This window comes from Strongylocentrotus purpuratus, unplaced genomic scaffold (genome assembly GCF_000002235.5).
Source record: "Strongylocentrotus purpuratus isolate Spur 01 unplaced genomic scaffold, Spur_5.0 spur5_scaffold_9, whole genome shotgun sequence".
In the NCBI taxonomy this organism is placed as follows: domain Eukaryota; kingdom Metazoa; phylum Echinodermata; class Echinoidea; order Camarodonta; family Strongylocentrotidae; genus Strongylocentrotus; species Strongylocentrotus purpuratus.
Window position 1 is genome coordinate 11,591,535 of NW_022145615.1, and position 25,082 is coordinate 11,616,616.

The 25,082-nt window shown below is 36.1% G+C and overlaps 2 protein-coding genes across 2 annotated transcripts; one reads left to right on the top strand and one right to left on the bottom strand.

Moving 5' to 3' along the window:
- Nucleotides 1-378: 378 nt before the first annotated feature.
- Nucleotides 379-12,228, bottom strand: LOC585759 (mortality factor 4-like protein 1). The gene is made up of 11 exons (XM_030976637.1): nt 12,145-12,228; nt 10,892-10,938; nt 10,458-10,525; nt 9,694-9,783; nt 9,337-9,476; nt 7,886-8,025; nt 7,169-7,270; nt 6,391-6,482; nt 5,698-5,800; nt 4,443-4,512; nt 379-3,624 (listed from the first exon to the last, which is right to left on the bottom strand). Exons 1-11 carry the CDS (start codon nt 12,191-12,193, stop codon nt 3,455-3,457), a joined length of 1,071 nt encoding a protein of 356 aa, XP_030832497.1. The 5' UTR covers nt 12,194-12,228; the 3' UTR covers nt 379-3,454.
- Nucleotides 12,229-15,420: 3,192 nt separating this feature from the next.
- Nucleotides 15,421-24,797, top strand: LOC115920686 (spindle pole body component 110-like). The gene is made up of 13 exons (XM_030977110.1): nt 15,421-15,577; nt 17,368-17,477; nt 17,954-18,094; nt 19,215-19,271; nt 19,725-19,847; nt 21,091-21,195; nt 21,521-21,625; nt 21,973-22,077; nt 22,871-22,972; nt 23,338-23,412; nt 23,670-23,774; nt 24,220-24,324; nt 24,651-24,797. The coding sequence occupies exons 1-13, from the start codon at nt 15,421-15,423 to the stop codon at nt 24,795-24,797; spliced, it is 1,437 nt and encodes a 478-aa protein (XP_030832970.1).
- The last annotated feature ends 285 nt before the right edge of the window (nt 24,798-25,082 follow it).

Here is a 25,082-nt window from a genome sequence, read left to right on the forward strand (position 1 = left end):
GGAAGAGTTAAAAGAGAGAGAATGGGAGATGAGTGTAAGAGAGGAAGAAGAGCAAGAGAGAGAAAGAGGGTGGGGTGAAGAGAGAAAAATGACGGAGAGGTCGAGAGAAGGGAGTGAGAGAGAATAAGGAGGGAAGAAAAGAATTGTGACTTTATCCACAATGACAGATGACAATGCTTTCCAATCATATGCATATCCCCCCCTCCCCCCCCCCCCCTCTCCCCCTCCTGGAATCAACTACCTTGCAACATCTTTTTCCTCTGGATGGATTCTTTTATACCTGTTCATGCATCTTGAATGAAAACCTCAACTGTATTCACTTGTGAATGAATGTTCCCTGTTCATAACCATCAAAAACAAAAACAAAACAATATTTGCTTCACAAAAAAAAGACATTTATTATCATGATTATTTCTTTTTGGCTTGTTACCATGCTCATAACATGTATGTACATAAACAAATGATGAATACCAGAATCAAAGCTAGCATTATAATGAAGATGCTACCAAGCTGCAAAAATAGTGACTTTATACAATATTTACATTTAATACTGAACATGACTAGCCACAAAACAAAGGGAAAATGAAACTTTACATGTCCTAAATTTTCAACCACAATTACATGCACATTACTATAAAAATTCAAATACCAGTTTAGACTTCTCCACATGATTTAATGTAGCTTTAAACCAGAATTGATTAATTTTGTATCTGCAGTGCACCCAGATACATCTCAACAATTGCATGTAGAGAGAGAGAGAGGAAGAGAGAGAGAGGCAGGAAAAAGCAAAGAGAATTGGAGGGATTCAACATACATACAACTATGTTTTCTGAACAGTTCTAATTGCATACGACTAGTACTTGATTTCTAAATTTCCCCTACCTACACGTTGAAACACAAAAATGTTAAAGGGCCACTGTATACTATATGATCTGCCTACAATCCGATTTTGGAAGAATTGGCAATTGCATTTGATATGAACATTCCATCTTCTAAACTTTCAATGATTTGAAAATTAGATCGCAGGAAGATCGTATAGTGCGCAGACGGCTTTAGTTGCTTGGTAAAATGACATTAAGACTGACTGACTGAGGCATGGCAATTTGATATCCAATCTGTTCATCTACTCCTATTGAAAACAGTAACCAACTTGAAAATGGACACTGAAAATGCTACACAAGTTATGAATATAACTGAATATACAATAACATTACAAACCAATGTTGTATATATTTAAACACATAAATTGGCTTGTTGAGCCCCTTACGTATTTAGCCCCTTACATGTTTTTACAGCTGGTATGACGATTTGATTTCCAATATTTTCATCTACTCCTAACAAAGGCAGCCGACTTGAAAATGGACACTGAAAATGAAGTTACACAGGTAATGAATATTACTGAAAATACAATAATATTACACATCAATGTTTTATAAACACAAAAATTACTTGTTGAGCCCCTTACGTTCTCTGCCATATTTGGTCTTGGCAGTTACCGTAGTTACTCGTAAATCTGTCAAGATCTGTGTCTCACTCCAAAAAACGTGGCATAGGGCCCAGTGACTAGCCACATGTACAATGCCATACATTGTAGAATATATAGATTAGACATTATCTATTCCTCTAGCAATATTGAAGTGTGTCTTTGACTGGCACTGTTTCTTTTATATATGACAGTAAATTTCATGTTTTCCTCTTTATATGAGAACTCAACAGCTCAAAACAAAAATTGAGGGCAGAATCACTGCTAATTCCTCTTGACATTTATCTTACTGTTATCCATTCATTCTTGAATATTTAGTTTGCCTTATGAATTTTGTTTAAAACACTACTCTGTTACAAGACTTGAGCAATCCTTATGATGGTTATGAGCGCTTATGAAATGTTATTGTTGTTGTTGCATGTAGATACCATGCATGTTTTAATGTACATCTATACCAATACTACCAACACATCTGAAATACAATTGAAATCAAATACACATGATAAAAGCATCTCTAATCTTGCAAACCTCATCTTCATGTTGCATTTATCTTTTCAACCTCATACATTTGCTTTTTTCCAAAGCAAGATCATACATTTGCATAATTACTCCTAATCATGACGTCAAAGGTAGTACACATGTAAAACATAAATGACTGCATTTCATAATGATAATAAAAACACAAATATATTTACAGCTGTTAATTATTATACATTAAAAATCATATGCAGTTTAATACACACAAGTTCATCAGACCTCATGCACTTCTTTAAAATACTTGTAGACACAACTTTACAAAATGATTGGAAAAATGGAGATGTCTTGAGTATTGTCTGCTCAAAAACTAATGTCAAAGGTCAAGGGTCACACATATACGATCCAGTATCGTAATATCCACAATGTTCCTTCATGATCTTTAGTACATTGCGTTTAAGCTACAGGTTACCGCAATAAACAGGCCAAGGTTTCATGTACACATTCCACAATGAGATATGCAGGCTAAACTTCCAGCACATGCATGAGCCACAAACTACACAAAGTAACAACAAAATGTAGTGTAGTTCATACAAAGGGTACTTCTTATAACATGCCCCAGAACGGGGGACTTCTATGTGAAAATCCCGCGAAGCAGTAAACTGCCTTAAGAACTGCTGCAGCAAAATAAAATGAGGAAAAGCACAGTGCAGATCACACAATTTGTTTAATATTACAAGCAGATAAATCATTATGACTTGTTTAAATTATTATCCACTATTATCAGCAGCTATCTCCCCATGACATCGCTTCTTACAATTCTTATACACATATCAAAAGCGGATTGTACTTTGCTGCTGCATTTTTCTTGTTTGTTATTTTTTAGGCAACTCACCGCCTTGTGTCGGACCAAGGCTTTACCATGCAAAACCCCACCCGATAATCTAAATCATCTGTGGGGAGCCTTTTGCGCAGAGTTAATGCCCTTCTTGCTTTTAACAGACCCTAATGTTTGACAGACAATTTTGGGCTGAAAATAGCTTCGCAATCCTTTCTTCTTCTTCACTCAAAAGCGGGTATATGCATTGTGAAATTGTATCCATGGCAGATGTAGAAATTATCCATGAGATAAGAAATTGCTTGAATGCTGTGAGCACTGGGATCGATAGCTTCAATAGCAGAGCCGGGGTGATATTGGAGGACCTTGAGTGGTGGATATGTACGCTACAGCTGAGCTGCCATAAGGTGCTAAAGCATTCAAGGAATTTCTTCCTACCAGGTACCCATTTACTTCACCTGGGTGGAGAGTGGCAAATGTAGATTAACATCTTGCCAAAGGACATAAGTGTTGCGGCGGGACTCAAACCGCGAAACCATATGATCCACAGTCAGGCGATGTATCATCCGCTAGACCACGACACCTCTCTACATCATTATCATCCATACATCACATTGGCAAAGAGAATTTATTTTAAAAAGAGAAACAAGTTATGGATGCTACAGAGCCTTCCGATGGTATTCGGGAGGGGCAGCCTCGTAGTCGCTGGGTTTGAAGAGGGTGGAGGAGTTCTTCTTGAGATACGTCATGAAGTCGTGGACGTGGGTCAGAAGGAGTTGCATGCTCTTCTCGTCGACGGGTGTAAAGGCAAGCATTCCACCGAGTTTTACTGGTGAAAAGAGAGAACGGGGTTGGACGTTATTACCAAAAATACTGACTAGCTATACACAGAGCTGTCAACCTTGTAAGACAATAAAAAGGAATTTCAAGCAAAAAAAAGGAATTCATTAAAACAAAATTCACGACACGCAACAAACTTCCAATGCAGAAATGTCCATTCCTCATGTTGTTTTTTTCCATATTAGGAACTATAGAGCCATTACAAGTAGGCATTTTGTTGCTGATATTTTCGTATTATCGGCGTTTCATTCTTTTTGAGAATATTTTTCTCTTCAAGTAATTTGGAGGAAAAAACGGAGTAATTCCAGGAAAAAACAGAATGGTTGGCAGCTCTGTATACACATATGAATAATAATAATAATAATAATACGATTTCTTGTTTACCCAGGGTGGCCTCATCAATTTTGATACTCTTCTCCCCGAGGGTCCTGCAAACATATCATTACCCCTGCTTTAGCCAAGGAATTGCATTCTTCCGGGTAAAGACTCTATTTTATAGCTTTTGGAAAACACCATCCTTCAAGTAATAAAACTCCTCTTTATTATTTTCCCATATCCTAACAACTATGAAACAAATGACATAAAACACAAGATTCGTCAATATCACTTAAAAAAAAGAATCCATCGATCAATAAATATGACAATCACTCCATCAATCAATCAACCAAGAAGACAAGAAGCTCTTGCCTTGCAAAAACAAATGTTAGTTTAAAGATAATCATTAGACATAAACATCTTGTTTCGTAATACAAATTCAAGATGTTGGGATGACCTTTTGTTCATTAATACAGAGTCTAATTAACTCACCAAAGAGTCTGAGTAAGTGAACAGCACCGTATACTCTGGACATGGGTTCATCCGGGTGAGCTGCTAGGATCTGGGGAAAATAGTTTCACAAAAGATATAATAACATGAAAATAATGCCATCCATAACAAGGCTGACAGATGCATCAAGACTGGCTGCAGACAGAAATACCTGGCATACCATCACCATACAGAAGCCATCAGGAGGGCCCTCGCCTGCGTGTACGGCATAAGTCAAGTAAGTTAAGTCAGTCAATACCATCTAGCAAAACCAGTGTTTAGTCAATTTCATGTGATGCATCATGGGAAAAAGTCGACAAGAAATATCAGCTGTGGCATTGTTATATATCTGATGAGACAAGGGGGTTTAATCAGAATTTTTGATGGGGAAGTTTGGCATAGGTTATTCGGGGTAAAACTATGTGCTGATTAAACAAGATGGATCTTTGACAGTCGAAAATGATCATACCTCCGGCATAGAGCGATTTCACAAACCAAAAAAGAAACAATTTCAACTACATGTAGATGGAACTTCGACTGTATGCAGTCGAAAATGATGCCTCCGTCATAGAGCAATTTCACAAACCAAAACAGAAGCAATTTTTCCAATTCAAGTTTGATTGTAGTTCGACCTCATGACCCCAAAATCTACTCAGTTCATTGGTTCTGTAAGATACATACATGTATTGAGTTTGATGGTAATCCATCCGTCACTTCTAATGATAATGTGATCACAAGCTATTTTAGCATACATACATGAGCCCCATGTCCTTTGACCTCATGACCCCAAAATCTAATCAGTTCATTGTCTCAGCAAGATACATACATGTCCTGAGTTTCATGGTGATCTGTCTATCTGATCTAATGATAATGTGATCACCAGATATTTTTGCATACATAATGAGCCCTGTGACCTCCTAACCCAAAAATCTAATCAATTCATTGGCTCTGCAAGATACACACATGACCGGAGTTTGGCAGGAATCAATCAATCAGTTCTTGAGATAACACAATCACAAAAACGGGACGGACGTACGTAAGGACGGACAACCCGAAAACTTAATGCCTCGGGCTTCTTCGTAAAAGAGGCATACAAATCATCAGTGTTATTGACCCTACTCACAACGTTTTGGTCATTTTGCCCACTTTTGGCCCAAACTGACCATCATGGTCATAATGGTGGCTGTTCTGGGGTCAATGTCCACAGGATGTGTATCCTACACACACACTATTCAATCAGACCGAAGCGAATACTCACATTGGCAAACTGAGGTCTCTCAAACTTGTAGAGTAATTGCGTGCCCAGCATGACATTGAAGTATTCTTTGAGTCCTTGGCAGATTTCAGCGATAGTGCTCTCTCTGTAAAAAAAAAAAAAAAAAAAATATTAACCTAATGTGAACCAAGGCATAAAAGGATGGAAAGTCGTTTGAATACTACAATGAATTCATCTGGTGTGTTTCTTCATTGTGTATCCCCACGCTTATATACAAGATTATGAATTGGGTTTGGTTTGAATTGTGAAATGGATTTGATCTCGATTGTGAATTGGATTTAAACTGAATTATATGAATTTAATTTAATTTGAATTGTGAATTGAATTTAATCTGAATTATGAATTTAATTACTTAGTCTGAATTTTAATCTACATTTTGTACTATCGCATTTTCTGTTATCTATGTTCAAGTCAATCGTATTATGATGTATCCATTCATACCTTATTGATGTTTACAATCTGCAATTTTGTCTTGACTTGCAAACGAAACAAATATCCAATAATTGGACAATAACATTTTGAATTGAATTAAATGTAATTGAATTGATTAAAAAATGTGAGTATATTTAACAAGTTATTATTCAAATAAGTTTTCTTTCTCCTGAAACCCATTTTTTTTTAAATTGTTGGTCATTCACAACATTAGCAACATTGTTTGCATGTACATGTACTTACTTGGCAGGTGTCATGTCTTTTTTAGTCTTCTTCTGTTTCATGTAATCCTCTAAGATCTGCTCCACTGTAGTCCTGGCTGGAAGGTGAAGCAACTGCAAAGAAAAAAAATGGATTAATGATAATATCAGGTACATCTATGCTTCAGATCAAAATAGTGTATCCAGAGTAGAAAAACGCATCTTTGTATCATCATCTATAAATATTTGGGGGCTAGCTACGATAAAAATATACTTGTTTTGTTTGTTTGTTTTCATTGACTGCTAAGAAAGCATGTGTGTGCTTGTAAGTAAGCAAGCAGGAGGCTGAGGGGTTTAAATCCTCTCCAAGGGACTTGGTAATGAGGATTAATGCCTTACCAAAGAGCACTAGCGCATCGAATTGACCACTGCTCTACTACTTCTTCAGTGTCCAGGACATTATGAAAAGAAATTACCTGAACAAAAACAGTAGGTGAAATATCCCAACACATGGCATTTCTCAGAGATTGTGGTATCTACCATCTCAGTGACCAAAACACTTTTACATGAATATTCTTGCAAAGCATGGATTTAGGACCAATTAAATTTAATTTGTAAGTACAAATGACAATTAACAAGGTTCAATAACTAACACTTGAAAGTCTCTATTTTGACTTCTTTTATGTGTGGAATAATATTTCCTTTGTTGTCTCTGCAAATGATCATCAGCATACACAAAAGGAAATTTAAAAAGAAAATTTTGAAAAACAATACTAATTTTGTAAATTTTTGAACTGAGGAAGAGCAGGTTCTGAATGTACCATTTTTTGTCTTGTAATAGCATCCCAATCATCGACCAAGATAGGCTTCAGCTCCTCTGGAACTCTGACTTTGATGTCCACTTTGCTGACAAATGATTCCTCCTGTACGGCAGCAACGAAACAAAAACAAAATATAATGCTCTAATTCATATCTTTACCCAATTTATCAGATCAAAAAATGGTCGCAAGTTGTGAACTAGTTTACATCGTTGTTGAAAGATGTGAGCACTTCAGTAGCAATGATCTTCAAGAGACATTGCTACAATTATATAAAATTATATAAAAGAATCCAATAAATTCACCAATATTGACAAGACACAAAAATTGAGATTAGAAATGAAGAAGAATTGTTTTACATTGCATTTCATATTGATAATAAACATAAACAAATTTACAATTATAAAGTACAGAGAGAGAAAAGTGAAAAGCTGGGGAAGATGACAGAGAAAAGAGAGAGGTAGAAAAGGGATCTGTAGAGAAAAAATATATAAAATAAGAGTGTCATTCTATTTGCTCATACATTTGAATTCTAGTTCAGGCATGTTAATTAGGGTTACACTATTGGGTGCATATATCATTGCCAATTGGGTACTTACATAATTGCTAATAATAATAAGACTTTATCACCATCCTCAGGGGTAATAGTAAACATTGGGAAAAAAAAATTGAGCGAAAAATTTGTAACAAAATCTGGAAAAAAGCGGGAAACCATCTTACCGTTTCAACTGTGGCATCTGGTCTTGATCTCTTCTTCCTCAGCGAGTCTGATGGGGGAGTAGGGGCAGGGGCAGCAGCCACTGGAGGGGGTTCTTCTGGGGCAGGTTGGGGCGAGGGTGCCGCTGAGGAAGGGGTGGATGCTAAGAACAAAGGCAGTGAACATAAGACTTATGATTAACTTTGATAGATAGGTACCCACAAAAGTTTTGTGTATTAATGAGGGTAATTTCCAGAAAATCATAAAGCCAAGGGGTGTTCCTGTGAAGGTAATTTGAATTGCATAGATCGCTTGCTCTCAGGGCCCCTACTGGTGTAAAGCCCATTTTTATGTGTATTCCAACACAATACACTTAAATATAATTAAATAGAGGTTCTTTTCAACAAAGTCTGGTCAAATACTCTTAGCTTCTCATCAAGTCTGAAGTTCAAAATATGAGACGAAAGTTCAAATTTGAGATTTCAGAGAAAAATTTTCGAATCAGAATCCTTCAATATAACACATGCATGAGAAAAGAGATAGAACACAAATGTCTTGACAATCTGAGCAGTGTTAAATCATCTTGTTTGAAGCCAGAAACTCACTTAACAATCAAATGAAATATTAAATCCTTAAAGCTTTAAATTGGCAACACAATGTTAAGCTCCATATTACTGTTTTGAATACAAATTACTCACATCTTTAGAAATGATGTTATATTTCTCTCCAGATTCAGAACGATTTATTGAAGAAAACAAATGTACAAATAAAACTAGATGGAACTTTGACTGCGCGCAGTCGAAAATGATGCCTCCATCATAGAGCAAGTTTACAAACCAAAACAGAAGAAATTTTTCAAATTCAAGTTTCATTGTAATCCATTAACAGGTTCTAAGAATATCGTGATTACAAGCAATTTCTCATATACATATATAACCCTTTGATCTTTGACCTCATGACCCTAAAAATCTACTCAGTTCATTGGCTCTGCAAGATGTCCTGAGTTAAATAGTAATCCATCTGTCAGTTCTAATGAGAATGCGTTCACAAGCTATTTTTGCATACATAATGAGCCCATGACATTTGACCTTTGACCTCATGACCCAAGAATCTACTCAGTTCATTGGCTCTGCAAGATACATACATGATCTTAGTTTGGCAGGAATCCATCAATCTGTTTTAAGGATAATGCGATCACGAGCTGTTTTTGCATACATAATGAGCCCTGTGACCTTTGACCTTGTGACCCCAAAAATCTAATCAGTTCATCGGCTTTGCAAGATACATACATGACCAAAGTTTGGCAGGAATCCATCAATCGGTTATTCAGATAACGTGATCACGAGAACGGGACGTACGGACGGACAACCTGAAAACATAATGCCTCCGTTATAACAACACCTGTGCTGTCAATTAAACTGCTAACTTTCGCCTTTAAAAAAAAAACAACATATATCTTGATTAGTCTGCTAACCTGGTTCAGAACTGGAAGTCTTAGCCGCTCTCTTAGATGATGACTTTTCTGATGGTGGTGGTAGTGGTGGTGCTGGTGGTGCCTTTGACGGGGCTTCCTTCTCAGGTTTCGCCTTCTGAGTGCGAGCTCTCTTTGCCTTCCTGCAGACAAGTGAAGATTAACCATTAATCAAGTCTATTTAGCAGTTAGCAACACGTAATGTATGCAATTCACATTCACAATTATTCATAACAGATCAATGAAATAATTTGTAACATGGCACTTGACAAAGATCTATGCATTAAATTTGATTACATTACGAAAATGGCCTATTAAATATTTTGTTATCCTTCACAATAAACAAATTGGATGACTTACGCTTTCTGAGCTGCAAATAACTCCTTCTGTTTCTGCAAATTGGCCTCGTTGAACTTGAGGGCTCTGCTCTCTGGAACCCATTCGTCCCAACTGTTGATATAAAAGAGGAACACATTATGATAACAAGTGAATAATATGCAATCAATTTAATCTTTTAATTCCATTCCCTTCAAAGCAACACAAACATATCAGATATCAGAGACAGGGCAGTTCCTTCAGAAAAACTTAACCATCTCTTCCTCCTCCATTTCTGATTGCAAAATAGGACAAACCTGAGACAAAAAGATGACCTAATACAAAAATTAAGTGTTCTATACTAGCATGACAATAAGGAAATTGACAAATTTTGTAGCTGCTCTGCAGTATGTTAAAATTTAACAGAATGTCTTATCAAAATACATATATCATTTTGCTGATATCATCATATAGAACAGGATATGCCATTTTCTTTTGAACTTTTCAAAAATATGCTAGCTACATGTATCTTAAAGCCCCACTGCACTACTTATAGCTACTTCTAGCTCTATATAGCAAACAATGCCTAATCGGTGACCGTTGGTCCCCCATGGTCCCCTTTTTCTTATGTTATTTGAGAGCTGATTTGATTTGATAACCATCTGTCAGTGACCTTGCAGGGAGGTCTAATCCCTCCTGGCCAAACTAGTGCAGACGGGCTTTAACACAATCAATGAGATGTTAATCACAGGAACCAAATAACCGCAGTTTGGAGAGCAGAATCTACAACAAGGGTACCCTTCACTTACTTTTTATTCCAGCCATTGTAGTGGATGAAATATCTGATCATCTTATCCTTGACCTCCGATTTGACACACTGTGCAGAAGGAAGAAAAACCACATGAGTACACAAAGAAATATTATGGTAGAGTAGGACACAGGAGTAAGTGAATTGATTAATTAAGAGCTCTGGTTACGATAACAATGCATTTTCTCGCTCTAATTATTTAACATGAAAATGACTCATTCTGGTCCAAATGAAAGAAAACATACTACTAAAAAAAGAACAAGGATTCAATAAAAGAGAAGGGGATGTTTGGGGCTGCATGTGGTTGGTGCAAACATAATATTGAACAGGGTACTGTTCTTTATAATTAGTTTTAAAGATCCAGGATGGATTGAAAGTAAATAGAAGTTAAGACAAAAGACTGAAGTAGGAATATAAAATGGTGTAATGTCATACCTTGGCTTCATACAGTAGCGGTCCATGGAAGCAGAGAACTCTTTCACCTGTAAATAGGGACAAATTATCAACATAGAGAAATCAAGACTTTCTACTTAATACAAACCGTACACGATCTTGAGTTTCACTAGCGGATTTCAAAGTGACTGACGTAATAAGTTGCAAACATGCAGAGATCTCGATCTATATTAAAATATACATTATTACTAGTAAACAGGTCTTTTACTACTTCTTCTTCCAGTTGAGTATCAGCCTCTTAAATGGAGTATCTTTGTACTTTGTGCGGTGCTTTTTGTGCCGTGTGCAGGAAGTGGCTTTGAAACTGTATTGACCTGTTTTGAGTACTTTCCTTTAAAACAAGACATAATATACACTTTCTTACAGGTCTCAAGGTAAACAGCTGCACAATACAAGTGCATACCTACGCAACGGTGGGGTGTGGGCACCGGTGGTTCGAAGTTAGCTACTGTAATCTCAGATCCTCATTAAATTCATGTAAATAATTTCTATGGGAAGGATTTTAGCACCCAAAACTGAGTGCGCGATCAGACACCCTGTAGGGTCTCTGAACGTTTTTTTATATTTTCAATTTGGGATTATTTTTCACCATTCACATGGCTTCTAGATGATGATCATGATAATGATGATAATCAGGATTATACTCATCATCATTACGGCTGCTAACTTTATGCACGTGTGCGTGCCTACACCCCATCGTCGGTACAGTATGCAATTTTATTGTGCAGGGGTTTGTCGTGAAACCTGTGAGAAAGTGTCTAGGCCTAGGCCTATGATCATAATTTATTCATGTCTTCAATGTTTTTTAGGAAAAAGATTAAAAAATTGACACGAAACAGGTAAGAAAGGTAACAACTTTTAAATCATGGCCGTTATTTGAACAATTGATGAAGATTAAGTTGATTTTAGGTATATTATAGTAAGGTTTCTCGGTTTTCCACGCCGGAATCGCGGGTCAAAGTCTGGATACCATGGATACGATTCTGAAATAGCGCTCATAATTTTTTGTGCGTAGAAATTTTCGACATACGTGAAAATGCATGCATGGGGCCGAAGACAATTAAGAAATGGAGCTTTCACGTGCGATCTTACTCAAATCTTGACCAAAAACATGTATACTACATGAGATAATGATACAAATTTTAAGTATTATACAATTAAAATAAACAAATCTTTCAAAGAAATACATGCAGGATACCAACAAAGAAGATTCCCGCCAATAAAACACCATTTACCTTCAACAAATTTTGTCTTGAGGGGTGCCATCTTCGGTCTTTTTGACATTTCTTGCTGACCTTTGACCTAGAACGCGCTAAATTAAAGGGTGGGGTGGAGGAGGAGGGAAGGCTAGGCATGCAGAGACGATGACAATGACAATGATTTTTATTTCTTTAACGGCCCCTTCTGGGGCATGGCAGAAATACAGTTGAATAGTACATATATAATGTTCAACAATGATATTCATATAGATTTTTTTTTTTTAAACACACACAGAAAATCTTTAAAAACAAGACAATCTTTGGCACCGAACAACGAACAAATGAAGGCAAGCTTAAGGATATAGGTCTAGGTCTACTTTTTAAAAAAATACATGAAACCCTACATCTCAACTGGCAGTACTAACACTACTATATATATGTACACTATGCTACTAAAAACGGCAAAAACCAATTAAAATATAACTCTAACGTATTAAAAAGGGCAAAACAAATTATCCAAAATTAGACATAATGATCTTACAGAATTTGGAAAGGTTCTTTAACTGCTTAACAGAATTTGCATTGAATAACTGATGAAATGTGATAACGTTAGGTCTACTGTAATAATATTTCTTAACATACTGCTTACGAAAGTCATTGAAAGCTGGGCACACCAGAACATAATGAAATTCACCACCCTGTACCTTAATATTACATAGGAAACATAACTCAAGAGTTTGATCAGATAAATAACGACATTTGGTAACTGGCAGCAGGCGCGTACGCAGGGGGGGGGGGGGGGGGGGGTGACCTACAGTTTTGTTGATCTGTGTATTTTGGAGAAACCCCCCCCCCCCTTTGAGTTTTTTTTTTAATTTAAGAAAAAAAAATTATGCCAATAGCTGAACTAAAAAAGGTGACCTTACCCCCCCCCCCCCTTCCCCCCTACCCCCCCCCCCCCCCAACGCAACAAAATGTCAAATTTTCAAATTTCGAGACCAAAAAAAAAAAAAAAAAATGTTAAATTGAACATGGCTCTCCTGGCTTGATATTTGTTTATAGCCTTATTGAAAGAACCATTATAATTGAAAGTGGTTCCAGAGGATGGCAGTGGCGGATCCAGGGGGGCCGCCTCCCCCCCCCCCCCCCCCCTATTGGCGGCGCAAAAAAGGAAGGAAAAAAGAGGAAGAAAAGAAGAGAAAAAAGAAAGGACAAGAGAAGAAGAAAAGAAGGAGAAGAGAAAAAAAAGGAGAAGAGAAAAGAAAAGAGAAGAGAACAGAAAAGAGAAGAGAAAAGAAACAGAGAGAGAGAAAAGAAAAAATCCCCCCCCCCCCCCTCGAGCCGCATAAAATCTCGAGCCGCGGATTCAAAGTTAAACATTAAAAAAACAGCCCCTGCGCTACAAAGGTCATCACTCCTTAGTGAGAAATTCGACAAAGGCACAATATTTTAGATGTCTTTTATAAAATAGAAGCTATATACTCAACAGTCACATTTTAAATTAATTGTAAGGCCGCTTCACAACTCTTATTTTGCCCTTCATTTGGATTCAGCTCATACCAACTCGCTTGTGTTTGTATTTGAACTCATGTTGGTAGTAAACATGGATAGGGGCGGCGATCCTGGGCCCGATAGGACACGTCCCCCAGGAAATTTAGAAATATATAGCTATAGAAAGAAATATAGCAGAAAGGACGTCAATATTGGGCTTTGGGATTTTCTAGAAGCCACCATTATTATTATTATGATGGTAATTTTAAAAGAAAATAATAGTTATATTCACATTACATTGTTTTCACAAAATAATGCATAATGATGAAAGGGTAAAGATATGAAGGCCATTATCGTTTGCAATGTTTTGTACGAGGTAGACTTGTTGTGATTATAGTTACTTATGCTAACTAGCCTTAAATCAGTCTTTCTGGAGTGAAATTAATATTACCATGCCATTTACCATTGGTTAGCTCTTGTTTTACTTCTAGGCCTACACTCTTATTTCCACGGAGTCAAATTTCACTCTGAATGGCGTCAGCTGGGAGTCAACTCTATTCCTAGTTAAAGTGACACGGAAAAGGAGTCATCTTGACTCTGAATTGAGTCAATTCTCAGCTGATGCCACACAATCCGAGTCAAATTGATTCGGAATCCGTGTCACTTTAACTAGGAATAGAGTTGACTCCCAGCTGACGCCATTTAGAGTGAAATTTGACTCCGTGGAAATAAGAGTGTATCTTTGTGTGCTGCCATCTTGTGTTAAAAAGTAAATCTTAGTTATAAGGGAGGGGGTTATAAGGTTATATGTTTCAACAAAGTTTTTGCCGAAACCAAACAAAAAAAAAAAATCTTGAAAATCCTTTCGTACCAAACACGTACTAATATTGAACAAAATTCAACGTTTCAGCAATATATGATATTCATAGCAACACAAGGAGCTTTTCAAAGCACCTGCCCATGCGCGAGCAGATTTTTATAAGAAGTCAAACGCCTTTTATTTTCATTGTGTCGTAGGCGCGTACAAAAATGAATATGCATTACTTAAAGCGTAGGCGCACGCTTATTGGCCCAAAGTTTTTATTACGTCACGGTCAAGCCCACATGTCTGCTTGTTGCGAGGCATACTTAGCAACCGACTTCACAACTTGCTGAAACGGCATGCTCGCGAACACGTATAGTTAGCAATCTATCGAAATTCTTCAATAACGTGAAAGTTTTGACGTTTATTGCAGAAATCGTTATTTTACAGCTTGCGAAAACCATAGTGATAATTAAGGTGAGTGCCTCACTGATTTACGATATCATATTTCTTATCATTTTTCTTCCTATTAATAGGAAATATATACATGTACACAATAATTAACAAACACCTTCAAAATATAGGCTATATATTTTTTTGGGGGGGGGGGTGAGGGGAGGTGAGGTGGGGGGGGGGGTTATTATTTCCTTGAAGATTATGCACAATTTATGTGCCAAATAAAATGAAAGTGTACATGATATTGAAACAATGAGGCAAAGGAATAGAACATGTTATGGATAATGAATGTGTTGAATGTGAATGATGATGAAAATAAGGAGGAGGAGGAGGAGGAGATGGGTACTGCTAATGATTTCTGGTAACGTTTATAATGATAATGATAGTATAATCCCTAATCGTGCTAGATGTTGGTAAATAAGGGGGTGGGGCGACTTATATTTTTGTGTAATACAGGTATTTAAGCATCATTGCATATTAAAATTGGAGGATATGGACCGTATGCCCCCTAAATTTGCCAGTAATGTAATAGACATACATGTATTTAAACATTTTGTTTTAGAATGAGTATCACACCGAAGCATATCAACCGACTTCTTCCTCTTATGGCTGAGAAGCCGGTGAGGAATAAGGGTAATCTTGTTTACCCCCCTATCAAGAAAACACTGATGGCACGACCCGTGGACAAATTTAAGACCAAGAAAGTCCAAAATGAGGCAAGTATAAAATGATTACACGCTTATAAATGACCGAGGGGGGGGGGGATCTGATTAGGCTTTCTAAAAATAATGTTTTTGCAATAAACCCCCCCCCCCCCGAATATTTTAAGTATAGGTGGGAAACGCAGGAGAGGGAGAGTGTAGGAGAGAGAGAGAGAGGGAGAAGGATAGGGAGAGGGGTGATGGAGAGAGAAACATAGATATACAGTGAGAGAAAGGGGTGGGGTCTGGAGGAATTCGTTCGTGTCTCCTATAGATCAAGATTAATATATCTTGATCTTCGGAGTAGTAGGTGGAGACAGGGAAAAGGTAAACGTCATTAGTCATTACCAAATCCCATTCCAATCTTAACCACTAAACAAGGATAACAAACAATTTAAGAACAACAGCTGAGCCGACCATATTATACCGTATAAACCTGTTCGGAAACGATGCAATAAGATATCATATTATCAACTATCTATTTGTTATCGTATATGTGCCAATACGAAAAAGAATTCTGGAAGATTTTCGACCGATCTCAGTTTAGAAGTACTAAACTTTAAAAAAAAAATTAATAAAAAAGAACTTAATACCCTAGCTGCTCCTGTCAGAATCTTTTATTTTGACTTTTGAGGGACTGAATGTGGTTGAATGTTTAAAAAAACACCGTAAATTCGTATTTGTCCAAATACAGTATAGGTATGATTTTCAATGTCCGAGTTTACGATATTTCATAGGAAACTACACTACAGGACGTGCAAATAGTGTTGAAGTTCCTTCGTGAATCTTGTGATTTTGCGCCCACGACCAGCCCGGCAGACACGGTCAATAAACTGATATTCAAGATGACCAGTGCAGACAACGAATCCACAAGAATGAAGGAACAACTTAAGGTAAATTTGCAGCAATTTTTTAAACTGTTATGAAACTGAAAATGTATAATTTTCATTAATAAACCATTTAGAATTAAAATCGATTTATGTTTGCATTATCTTCTATACTGTCTTAATAGCGGCCACTTATTTTTTTCTATCATGGTCATGTATTATGTCTTCCTCGAGAAAGTGTTCTGTAAACTGGCTAGAAATGCCACCTGTCTACCGTGTTCACTTTCTATGTTTCCCTAGGGTCTAGGGTTGCCTCAATATACAGTTTTGAATATTCCCCTTAAAAAATATGTAAAGCAGGTTAAAAAAAAAAAAAAAGGACACATCATTCCTATATTCATATCTCCCCTAGATTATACTGCCGATAAATATATTTTGTAAATATATATTATTCATATTCTATTCCTTTTTTTGCTTGTAAAACATTTATGCAACCTCGTTATACTTTCTGTTTGTAATTTTTCTTCAACTTCCTTTTCAACCATGAGTTTTGCCTATAGTTCTGCTTTCCTTGTCTGTCTGTACGTCTGCCTGTCTCACCTCCCCCTCTCACTCTGTTTCTCTCTCACTCTCTCTTTCTCTCTTTTTGCTCATATTCATTCCCAACCTCTCTTTCACTCTCAATTACGCTCTCTTTGTCTCATAATCTCTTTTTATATCCCCTCTCTCTCTCTCTCCCTCTCTCCCTCTCTCTCTCTCTCTTTCTCCCTTCCCCCTCTCTCTCTCTCTCTCTCTCCCCTCTCTCTCTCTCCCTCTCTCTCTCTCTCTTTCTCCCCTCTCTCTCTCTCTCTCACTCTCTCCCCCCTCTCTCTCTCTCTCTCTCTCTCTCTCTCTCTCTCTCTCTCTCTCTCTCTCTCTCTCTCTCGTGTCCCATATTTGACAATGTTTTAGGACCATGATGTTCTCTTGTTTGACGTGCAAGATGCATTAGGCCTTGGTCCCGAGACCAACCCAGTCAGGACTGCTCGATCCTTCAAGACCTTCGTTCGAACCTCAAAAGAACGCGTTACCCGTCTTGAGAAGACCATCAAGGTACCATTTCCAAGATAATTCAGACAAAAAATATATATACATCTTGGCCCCGTTTCACAAAACTTATCATCATCAGTGACAAAATAATATTTGTTATAAGCTAGTGAAATCCTTGCTTCTAATTAGTTATCAGCAGATTTGTCACTGATTTTTGTTATTTGTCTTTGAAAAAAGGCTTTGTGAAACGGGTCCCAGTTCTCATTTGAAAAGATTCTGACCCATACAAAAGTACAGGAACACGATGAAAAAGCTTGAGATCTTATAAAATGCTATACAGTTTTACATGTACAGTCATGGTTTCAATTCCGATAAATCATTAAATAAAAAAGAAGGAGAAAGCTTTTTCAAATTTTCAGGTGATTTTCGGTCTAAACTTCCGGAGGGGGCGGGGGTAGGGCTAAATTACAAAGGGTAAAAGGGTGGGGGATCGTTAAGGCCCACATGTAAATCATTTCTCTCCTCTTTACTCGATCTAGGGTAACGAGACGCTCTTGAAGGCTTGCAAGGGGTTGACTGAAGTCTCCGGTCCCCTTGCTCCAGATGGTTTAGCTGATCTTATCACATCAACCTGGAGCAAGCAGAAACACGTCATTTCCCAACTTAAGAACGACATCCAGGTACGTGACATCTTCTTGTAATGATTGATGTGAAAGAAAAATTGATTGATTTTTATTCGACAAGCTTCCAACATACAACAATATACAATAATAACAGATCAAAAAAAAGTCAGCTTGAACAGGATAACCCACGAAAGCTCGAGAGCTTATTTCCAGTGGGGTCCCTTACAGACATGTATAAAATTAATAAGTTAAAATAGTAATATTTACAGACAGATAAGAAAATTAAAAGAACTACTTATTAAAGATAATAATAACAACATTTAAACTGATGATAGAAATGATATTAAGTACAAGAAGAAAAAGAAGAAGGAGAAGAAGAAAAAGAGGAGAAGGAAGAAGAGGAAAATAATGATGAATTTGTAGAAATTCTATAACGTACGAAAACATAAGTATATACAACATGAAAAAGTATGAACCGACAGAAGAATAAAAATTTCAATCATATAACATGTCATTCACTTCTCTTCTCTGACTGTCAAGTATTAGGTATTCCTTTAATTTCCTCTTGAAAGGAGAAAGAGAAGAAGAAGAAGAAAGAATAGAAAGAAGAAGAAGAAGAAGAAGTGGAGAATGAAGAAGAGAATTGATTTTCCAACTAAAGGATTGAAAATATTATGAAACATTCACATGTTTATAGATTTAAAACATAACTTATTGTCTATAAAAATCATTGATTACAAAACTTATGATGAGTCCTATAAAAAAAAGATATTGTATTGCTCATTGGTGCCAAAACATGGGTCGGTCGGTCGAATCTGTGTTTTTTTTTCTACTTTTTGTTTGTTGTTTACTCCCTCTTTGGGCTGGTATTTCTCAGTTTTGAATGCTTTAATACATATTTTTTCTTTTAAAAAACGATATTTTTTGTTTTTTGTTTTGTTAAAGCCGACCGTTGATTTCAAGATTGTTGGGTCTGTCGCAAAGGGCAATACAACGTCTTTTTTTTTAAAGGTCTAATTGAAATGTATTATGTCATTTTCACGTTCGCATATTTCAGTATAATTATGCCACACAAGGCTATTAAAACAAACTAAGTTTGATTTTTGAAACTCTTTGCGATCGTATTCTATTTTGTGTATTGACGATTAAAAAATAATTTGTAATCATCCTTTTGCAGGAATTGAAAGAGTCACCGAAGGACTCTCTGATCGGCCACTCGGATGAGTCAATCATGGTAACAAATTTGTAGGAAAATGTATAATGAAAAATATAAGTCTGTTTTATATAGATATCAATATTCATAGTAGGGGGTACAACCAACTGTCAGATCAGAAATAAGAACATAGCAAAATGCTTCTCACTTCTCTCTTTCCTAATTTAAACTTGGAAGGGTATACCAGAATAAAGGGGGGAAAGGTGGTGTTAGAAAGAGAGAAGGAAAGAAAGAAAAAAAAAGTGAGAGAGAGAGACAGAGAGAGAAAGGTGGGGTTAGTAGGAAATAGAGAATATAAATTTGAGAAAATTGAAAGGAAAATATGAAAGTTAGACAGAGAGATAGTGAGAGAGAAAGGTGGGGGGGGGCAGAGAGAGAGAGAGAGAGACGGGGTCTTGACTTTCCGACCATAGTATGGGAATATAGTGAAATAATAATTTAACGATCTACATACTATGATAATTCTCCTAACAGGGTCTTGCTCGAATGATGGATGTTGATACCACCCCCTCACAGACCTCGACCATGGTCAGCAAGATGAAGGTCACCTTCATCAACCTCAAGGACATGGTCAAGGTCAAAGAGGAGAAGATTCAGGTACCTTAACATTATTATTTATTAGGATGTATGCAAAAAAACAAATCCAATTATTTAGTTTTCTAAGTAAAAGAAAAGATTTCAAAGGCAACCCGTTTCAATTTGAGTGAAAAGGTGATAATGATTAAGATGAAGATGAAAATAATAAGAATAAAATAATCAAAATGATAAGAATGATATGATATAAATGATATTGCAAACTAAATGAAGAAAAATAACTTTAAGACATTTCTTTCACGTAATAGCAACAAATTTAGTTTTCAAGTAAAAAACAATTTAAATTGATGCCTAAACTATTAAAAATAATATTAAGCAATTATCTCTTGTAATAATTATTATTATTGAAGCTGAAAAATACAAATCTCCTCTTAAAAGTGTTGTTAAACATTGCAATATTATACATGTTATTTGTATCAAGATGCCTGTAGTGAGGCTTTTTTTTTCATTTAAAAAAATTATTATTCAACTTTCTCCGTTTCGTCTTCTTCTTTCATAGGGGCTTCAACATCAGCTTTTTATCAAATCCAATAGGATGTATTTACATCACGATGAAACAGAGATGCATGTATTGTGACGAAACCAGTTATGAAACATTGTCTAAGAGAATGAATATTAGGGTTGTTAGGCATCGCATAGATTATACCAGGGCCTCGTCTAATAATTAATAATTTAACTAAATCAATCGCATGTTTGCAGTCTCCTATCTCTTATGTGCATAGTTGCGATTGATATCAATAGCAAAAAGGTTGCGATCAATCGTAACTGTTTATAAAACGTGCCCAGGAGCATTGAAAATAATGAAAGCAGTTTACATGTTTAGGGAAAGGATTGTAAGACTATTGGCTTCAGTTATAGGGTAAAGCAGTAATATAAAGAACGAAGAGAACGAGAAGGTATTGATAAACTGATAGTGATAGATATAGAAGTATAAATGCATATTTGGTTTCCTAAGCATGAAGAAAGAAAGGAAGAAAGAGAGAAAGAGTGAGAGAGAGAGAGAGAGATAGTGAGAGAGTGAAAGAGAGAGATAGAGAGAAAGAAAAAAACAAAAATCTCTAACTTTAAAATTATTAATTTCCAAGTTCAAAATACACGTCGTTTCCAAAGTAAATTCATGTAGGAAAGTGTTTAAGTGTGAATGATTAACGTAGTCAGATTGTAAAAAGAATGACTTTTAACCGATTTGAAATAATCCTGACATCACACGACATAAAATATCGTATTCTTTGTCCTTTTCTTGTAGAATCTCCGTGATCGTGAAAAGACGAAGACCAAACGCATCGTCGAACTCCAGAACGAACTGGACAATTTGCAGACCAAGAACCTCGATCTAGCCCTCGACCTGCAGGTGACATGTTTACCCTCTTCGATTTTTCTGTTTGTTCAATGATATTCTATGATTTGAAGGAGTGAATGTAGTCGAGGTTAGCCGTTCCCGCGAGTCAAGAAGCTGTCAAAAAATTAACCTACCATAGGTTTTCTACACAAACTCGGTCCGAGGCAAACGCCAAGGTAATGAAGATACGGCCCTGGGACCGGACTCGACTGCAACACTGATTTGAAGCTGATTATAGTTCAAGATGTTTGGTATCCACAGACTTATGTTCCACTTGATACTTTCTGAATGTAACTATTTCCCCTCCCTTTCTTACTTATATTTCTTATATGTATAGGAAGCTCAAGATAAGCGGCAGACAGCTGACAACCGCGTCTTTGATTTCGAGACCAAGATTCGCGATCTTGAGACAGACATCGAAAAGAAGACGTGTGAAAATGAGGTAGGTATAGGTACTTTTCAAATTGTCAAATATTTTGCAGAAGTAAGGAGTTGTAATCCTAGATAATATACACAAAATTCATCAAGTATAACTATGGTAAAAAGGTAGCACATATTTGTGTAAACCTTCGAAATTGGTTAGCTTATTGTAGGAACACTCCCCAGGGAGTGGAGATTGTGCGTGAATGAATCTGATGACCGGGATAATAATTCTCAAAAGCGCTTTTGAGACGGTATCTCGTATTAAGCACTATATATAAATAGAGATTATAATTATTATTATTGCATAGAATCTGAAGATAACGCATGGAAATAATGACCTTTTTTCCCGCTCTCTTCTGTTCTTAGGATTTACTGCAGCGCTACGAGGAAGCTGGGGAGGTGGTCTTGGGTCTTCAAACTGATTTGGATGAGACTAAACAGAACAACGAGTCTCTCAATCTACAGATCAAGGTATATCATTATAAGCCACAATACGACTTACTTCAAGAAACCCTCATCTAAACACCATGTTCAATAGAGGTACAATGGCGCCGATAGGGGTGGGGGGGGGGGGGGTTATTGCCTGCCCCACTTTGAAGATAAATCTTTAAATGTCTTTTTTGAGGCATACAGAATCTTATTTTTTTCAATGAAAAATATTGTAAGTTTTGTATTTCCCGTTATTTAGCATTGGATGGTGGATATTATCACAGCAAGGTGACACTGTATTAAACAATCAAAAATATATCATAAAATCATAACCACACAACAGTAACAACAGTTTGAATCAGTAAGTCAAAAATAACAAAATACCTGCGCATATACGGTCTAAGATTTTTAAATAAAAATCCAAGCCTTTTAGTGCATATGCCTTTAAATAGCATTAACATACATCATGAATATGTATAAGGTTAGTAACAATATGAAAAACAATTGTAATCATAAAATAGTTATAGTATTCTTGGTTTTTTTTTATTTTTTATTCACAGCTTGTCAATAAAAGCTCGAAGTCGCAGATTAGACCGGCGAAGAAGATACCGAAATGTAACTTTACGAATACAGTTATATTTTGTAACAATTACGACCGAAACATTATATACTAAATTTAACGGTAATCTTCATTATCATATTGAATATTCCTTGAATGATCAATGGATAGCTTAATTTTTATTGCTTTTCTCGATTCTTTTTAATTTTAGAATCCTGATACCAATTATCTAATAGGAGATATTCCTATATTACCTCTTTTCTTTTTTCGTAAAAGGATCTTCAAGCCAGAGAGTTCAAGAAAGATGATCACATCTTGACACTGGAGAAGGACTTGGCAAACCTCAATCAGATGATGAATTTGGATTCAAAGTCTGAGGTTGGTTATGAAATGAAGCATCGAAAATGACAAAAGTATTTCCGCTTCATTATTGCCTGGATGAATGACACATGCATGCTGTCGCAACAATAATTGATCCGCGGTAATTTACTACAAAAACCGAATACCTAACTTCGACAACCCCGGGCCCAACACTATAACTTTCCTAAACCTGAACCTAACCCAAAACCCAATCGCAACCATAACATGAACCCTATATGTACTTTTGGTGAAAAAAGGCTAGCCGTAATTGTCGCATTCCCTTTGAGAAGCAGTTGTAAAGCCTTCCGACATTATGACGCAAGCGTATGATATAGCTTAATATTGTTTTACAAGTATAATTGCTAAAATATTACTCATTTCAGGATGACTTCATGAAATCAAAACTAAACCAGAGTGCTCTGAAACTTCAGAAGATATCATTCGACCAAGAACTTAAGGTAAGAATATAAACTTTTCTTTATATATATTTTAAAATATTAAGACAAACAAAATTAAATGTACTTACGTTACAACGAACTTAGACATATGTATTAATCTAAATATGATTTCGATATAACAGAGTATTGAAATTATGCGTTAGTTGATTTCGTGGAGTCTTCGCGAAAGTGTTTGGTAATATATTATATCAATCCTCCGTTTGAATTTACTCTAATCTTGCAATTGATGACGTCTTTTTTTTCTACCCTCGTTTCAGAATCTTCGCTCTGATGGTCATCAAAGGGACTACTATGTCTTGAAGCTGGAACAAGACATTGGAAACATGCAGAAAGAGAAAGATGAGTTGTACCAGGAGATACAGGTATACTTACCATTTATAATGTCATACATTGAAATTGTAATTAACATGTATCATTTTATTATCATGATGAAAATAATTATAAGCGCTAGTAATAATGGAAAGGGCGTACCCCGTCCGGATTCGGCGCTCTATCATGGCCCGGTGGTGGGGAATCAGTTTTCTACTGTAGGCTGCCAAGACAGGGCTGCCCAAATGTTATACTTCCAGATAAATATTGTGAAGCGTTCTGTAACTGCAAATTTGCTATTAACATACTTTCAGGATTGGATTGAAATTTTGAAATACATATTTCATACGATAAGGAACATTATAGGAATGGTCTATACTGATAATAATGATCATCCCTAAACTGAAAGGAACCATGTCAACATAATATAAATTAATTTCATGTGCGAATATTGTATCAAAACTCTCAATACTTCTCCCCACTTCATTTCATTTCCAGAACTCATTTTCTAAAGACCGCAAGACCAACCATCGTGAGGACGAACTGAAACAAGAGATTGAAGAACTGAAAGAAGAGAGGATTGAGCAGGATTTAAAGCTGAAGGTAGATCATTGCATAATAATGAGGATAGCTATTTAAAAAGTAGATGTATTCGATGAATTATAAAAAAAAAACAATCAGAATTATAAAGTTGTAGCTGAAGAATAAGAAGTAGTAATAATATTAGTGATATGTTTTTAATAAAATATTGTAGTATTGTTGTTTTTAATGAAAAGTGTAACTTGTATAGATTAAAGCTAATATCATTATTGAACCAAGGAACGATCATGGATATACAGGTACAAAGAAGTTATATTCAAAGACGCAATTAGAAGACAAAGTAGGTTAAACAACCATTACATTTTTGTTCTTCAAACTTTAATTCAAAGGACACCATATCCAAAGCAGATGAAGAGATCTTTGAATCCAAGAAGAGGGTTTCTGAAGTACAGGTTCAAAAGATCGAACTAGACTCTAAACTCAAGGTAACATATTATAGTCCATTTGTAGAGAGTCAGAAGGGCGTTAGGAGTTAACGCCCTTTTGACACTAAACAGATGGTCAGTCATTAAACAAGGATTGGGTGAGACTTTTCAACCCATTGAGGGGGATTCACAAAATAATGCAGACATCCAATGTTTTTAGAAGTGATACAAATCATTCTTGAACTTGATCATATTCATAGAGATTTTACGAACCACTTACTAAATTCCTATCATACTTAAAAATATGCATAGATTTGTACGACAAAATATTTGAATTGTCCATTCCATACACGCATACTATAATATTGACATTCAAAGCATAAAGCATAAATAAAG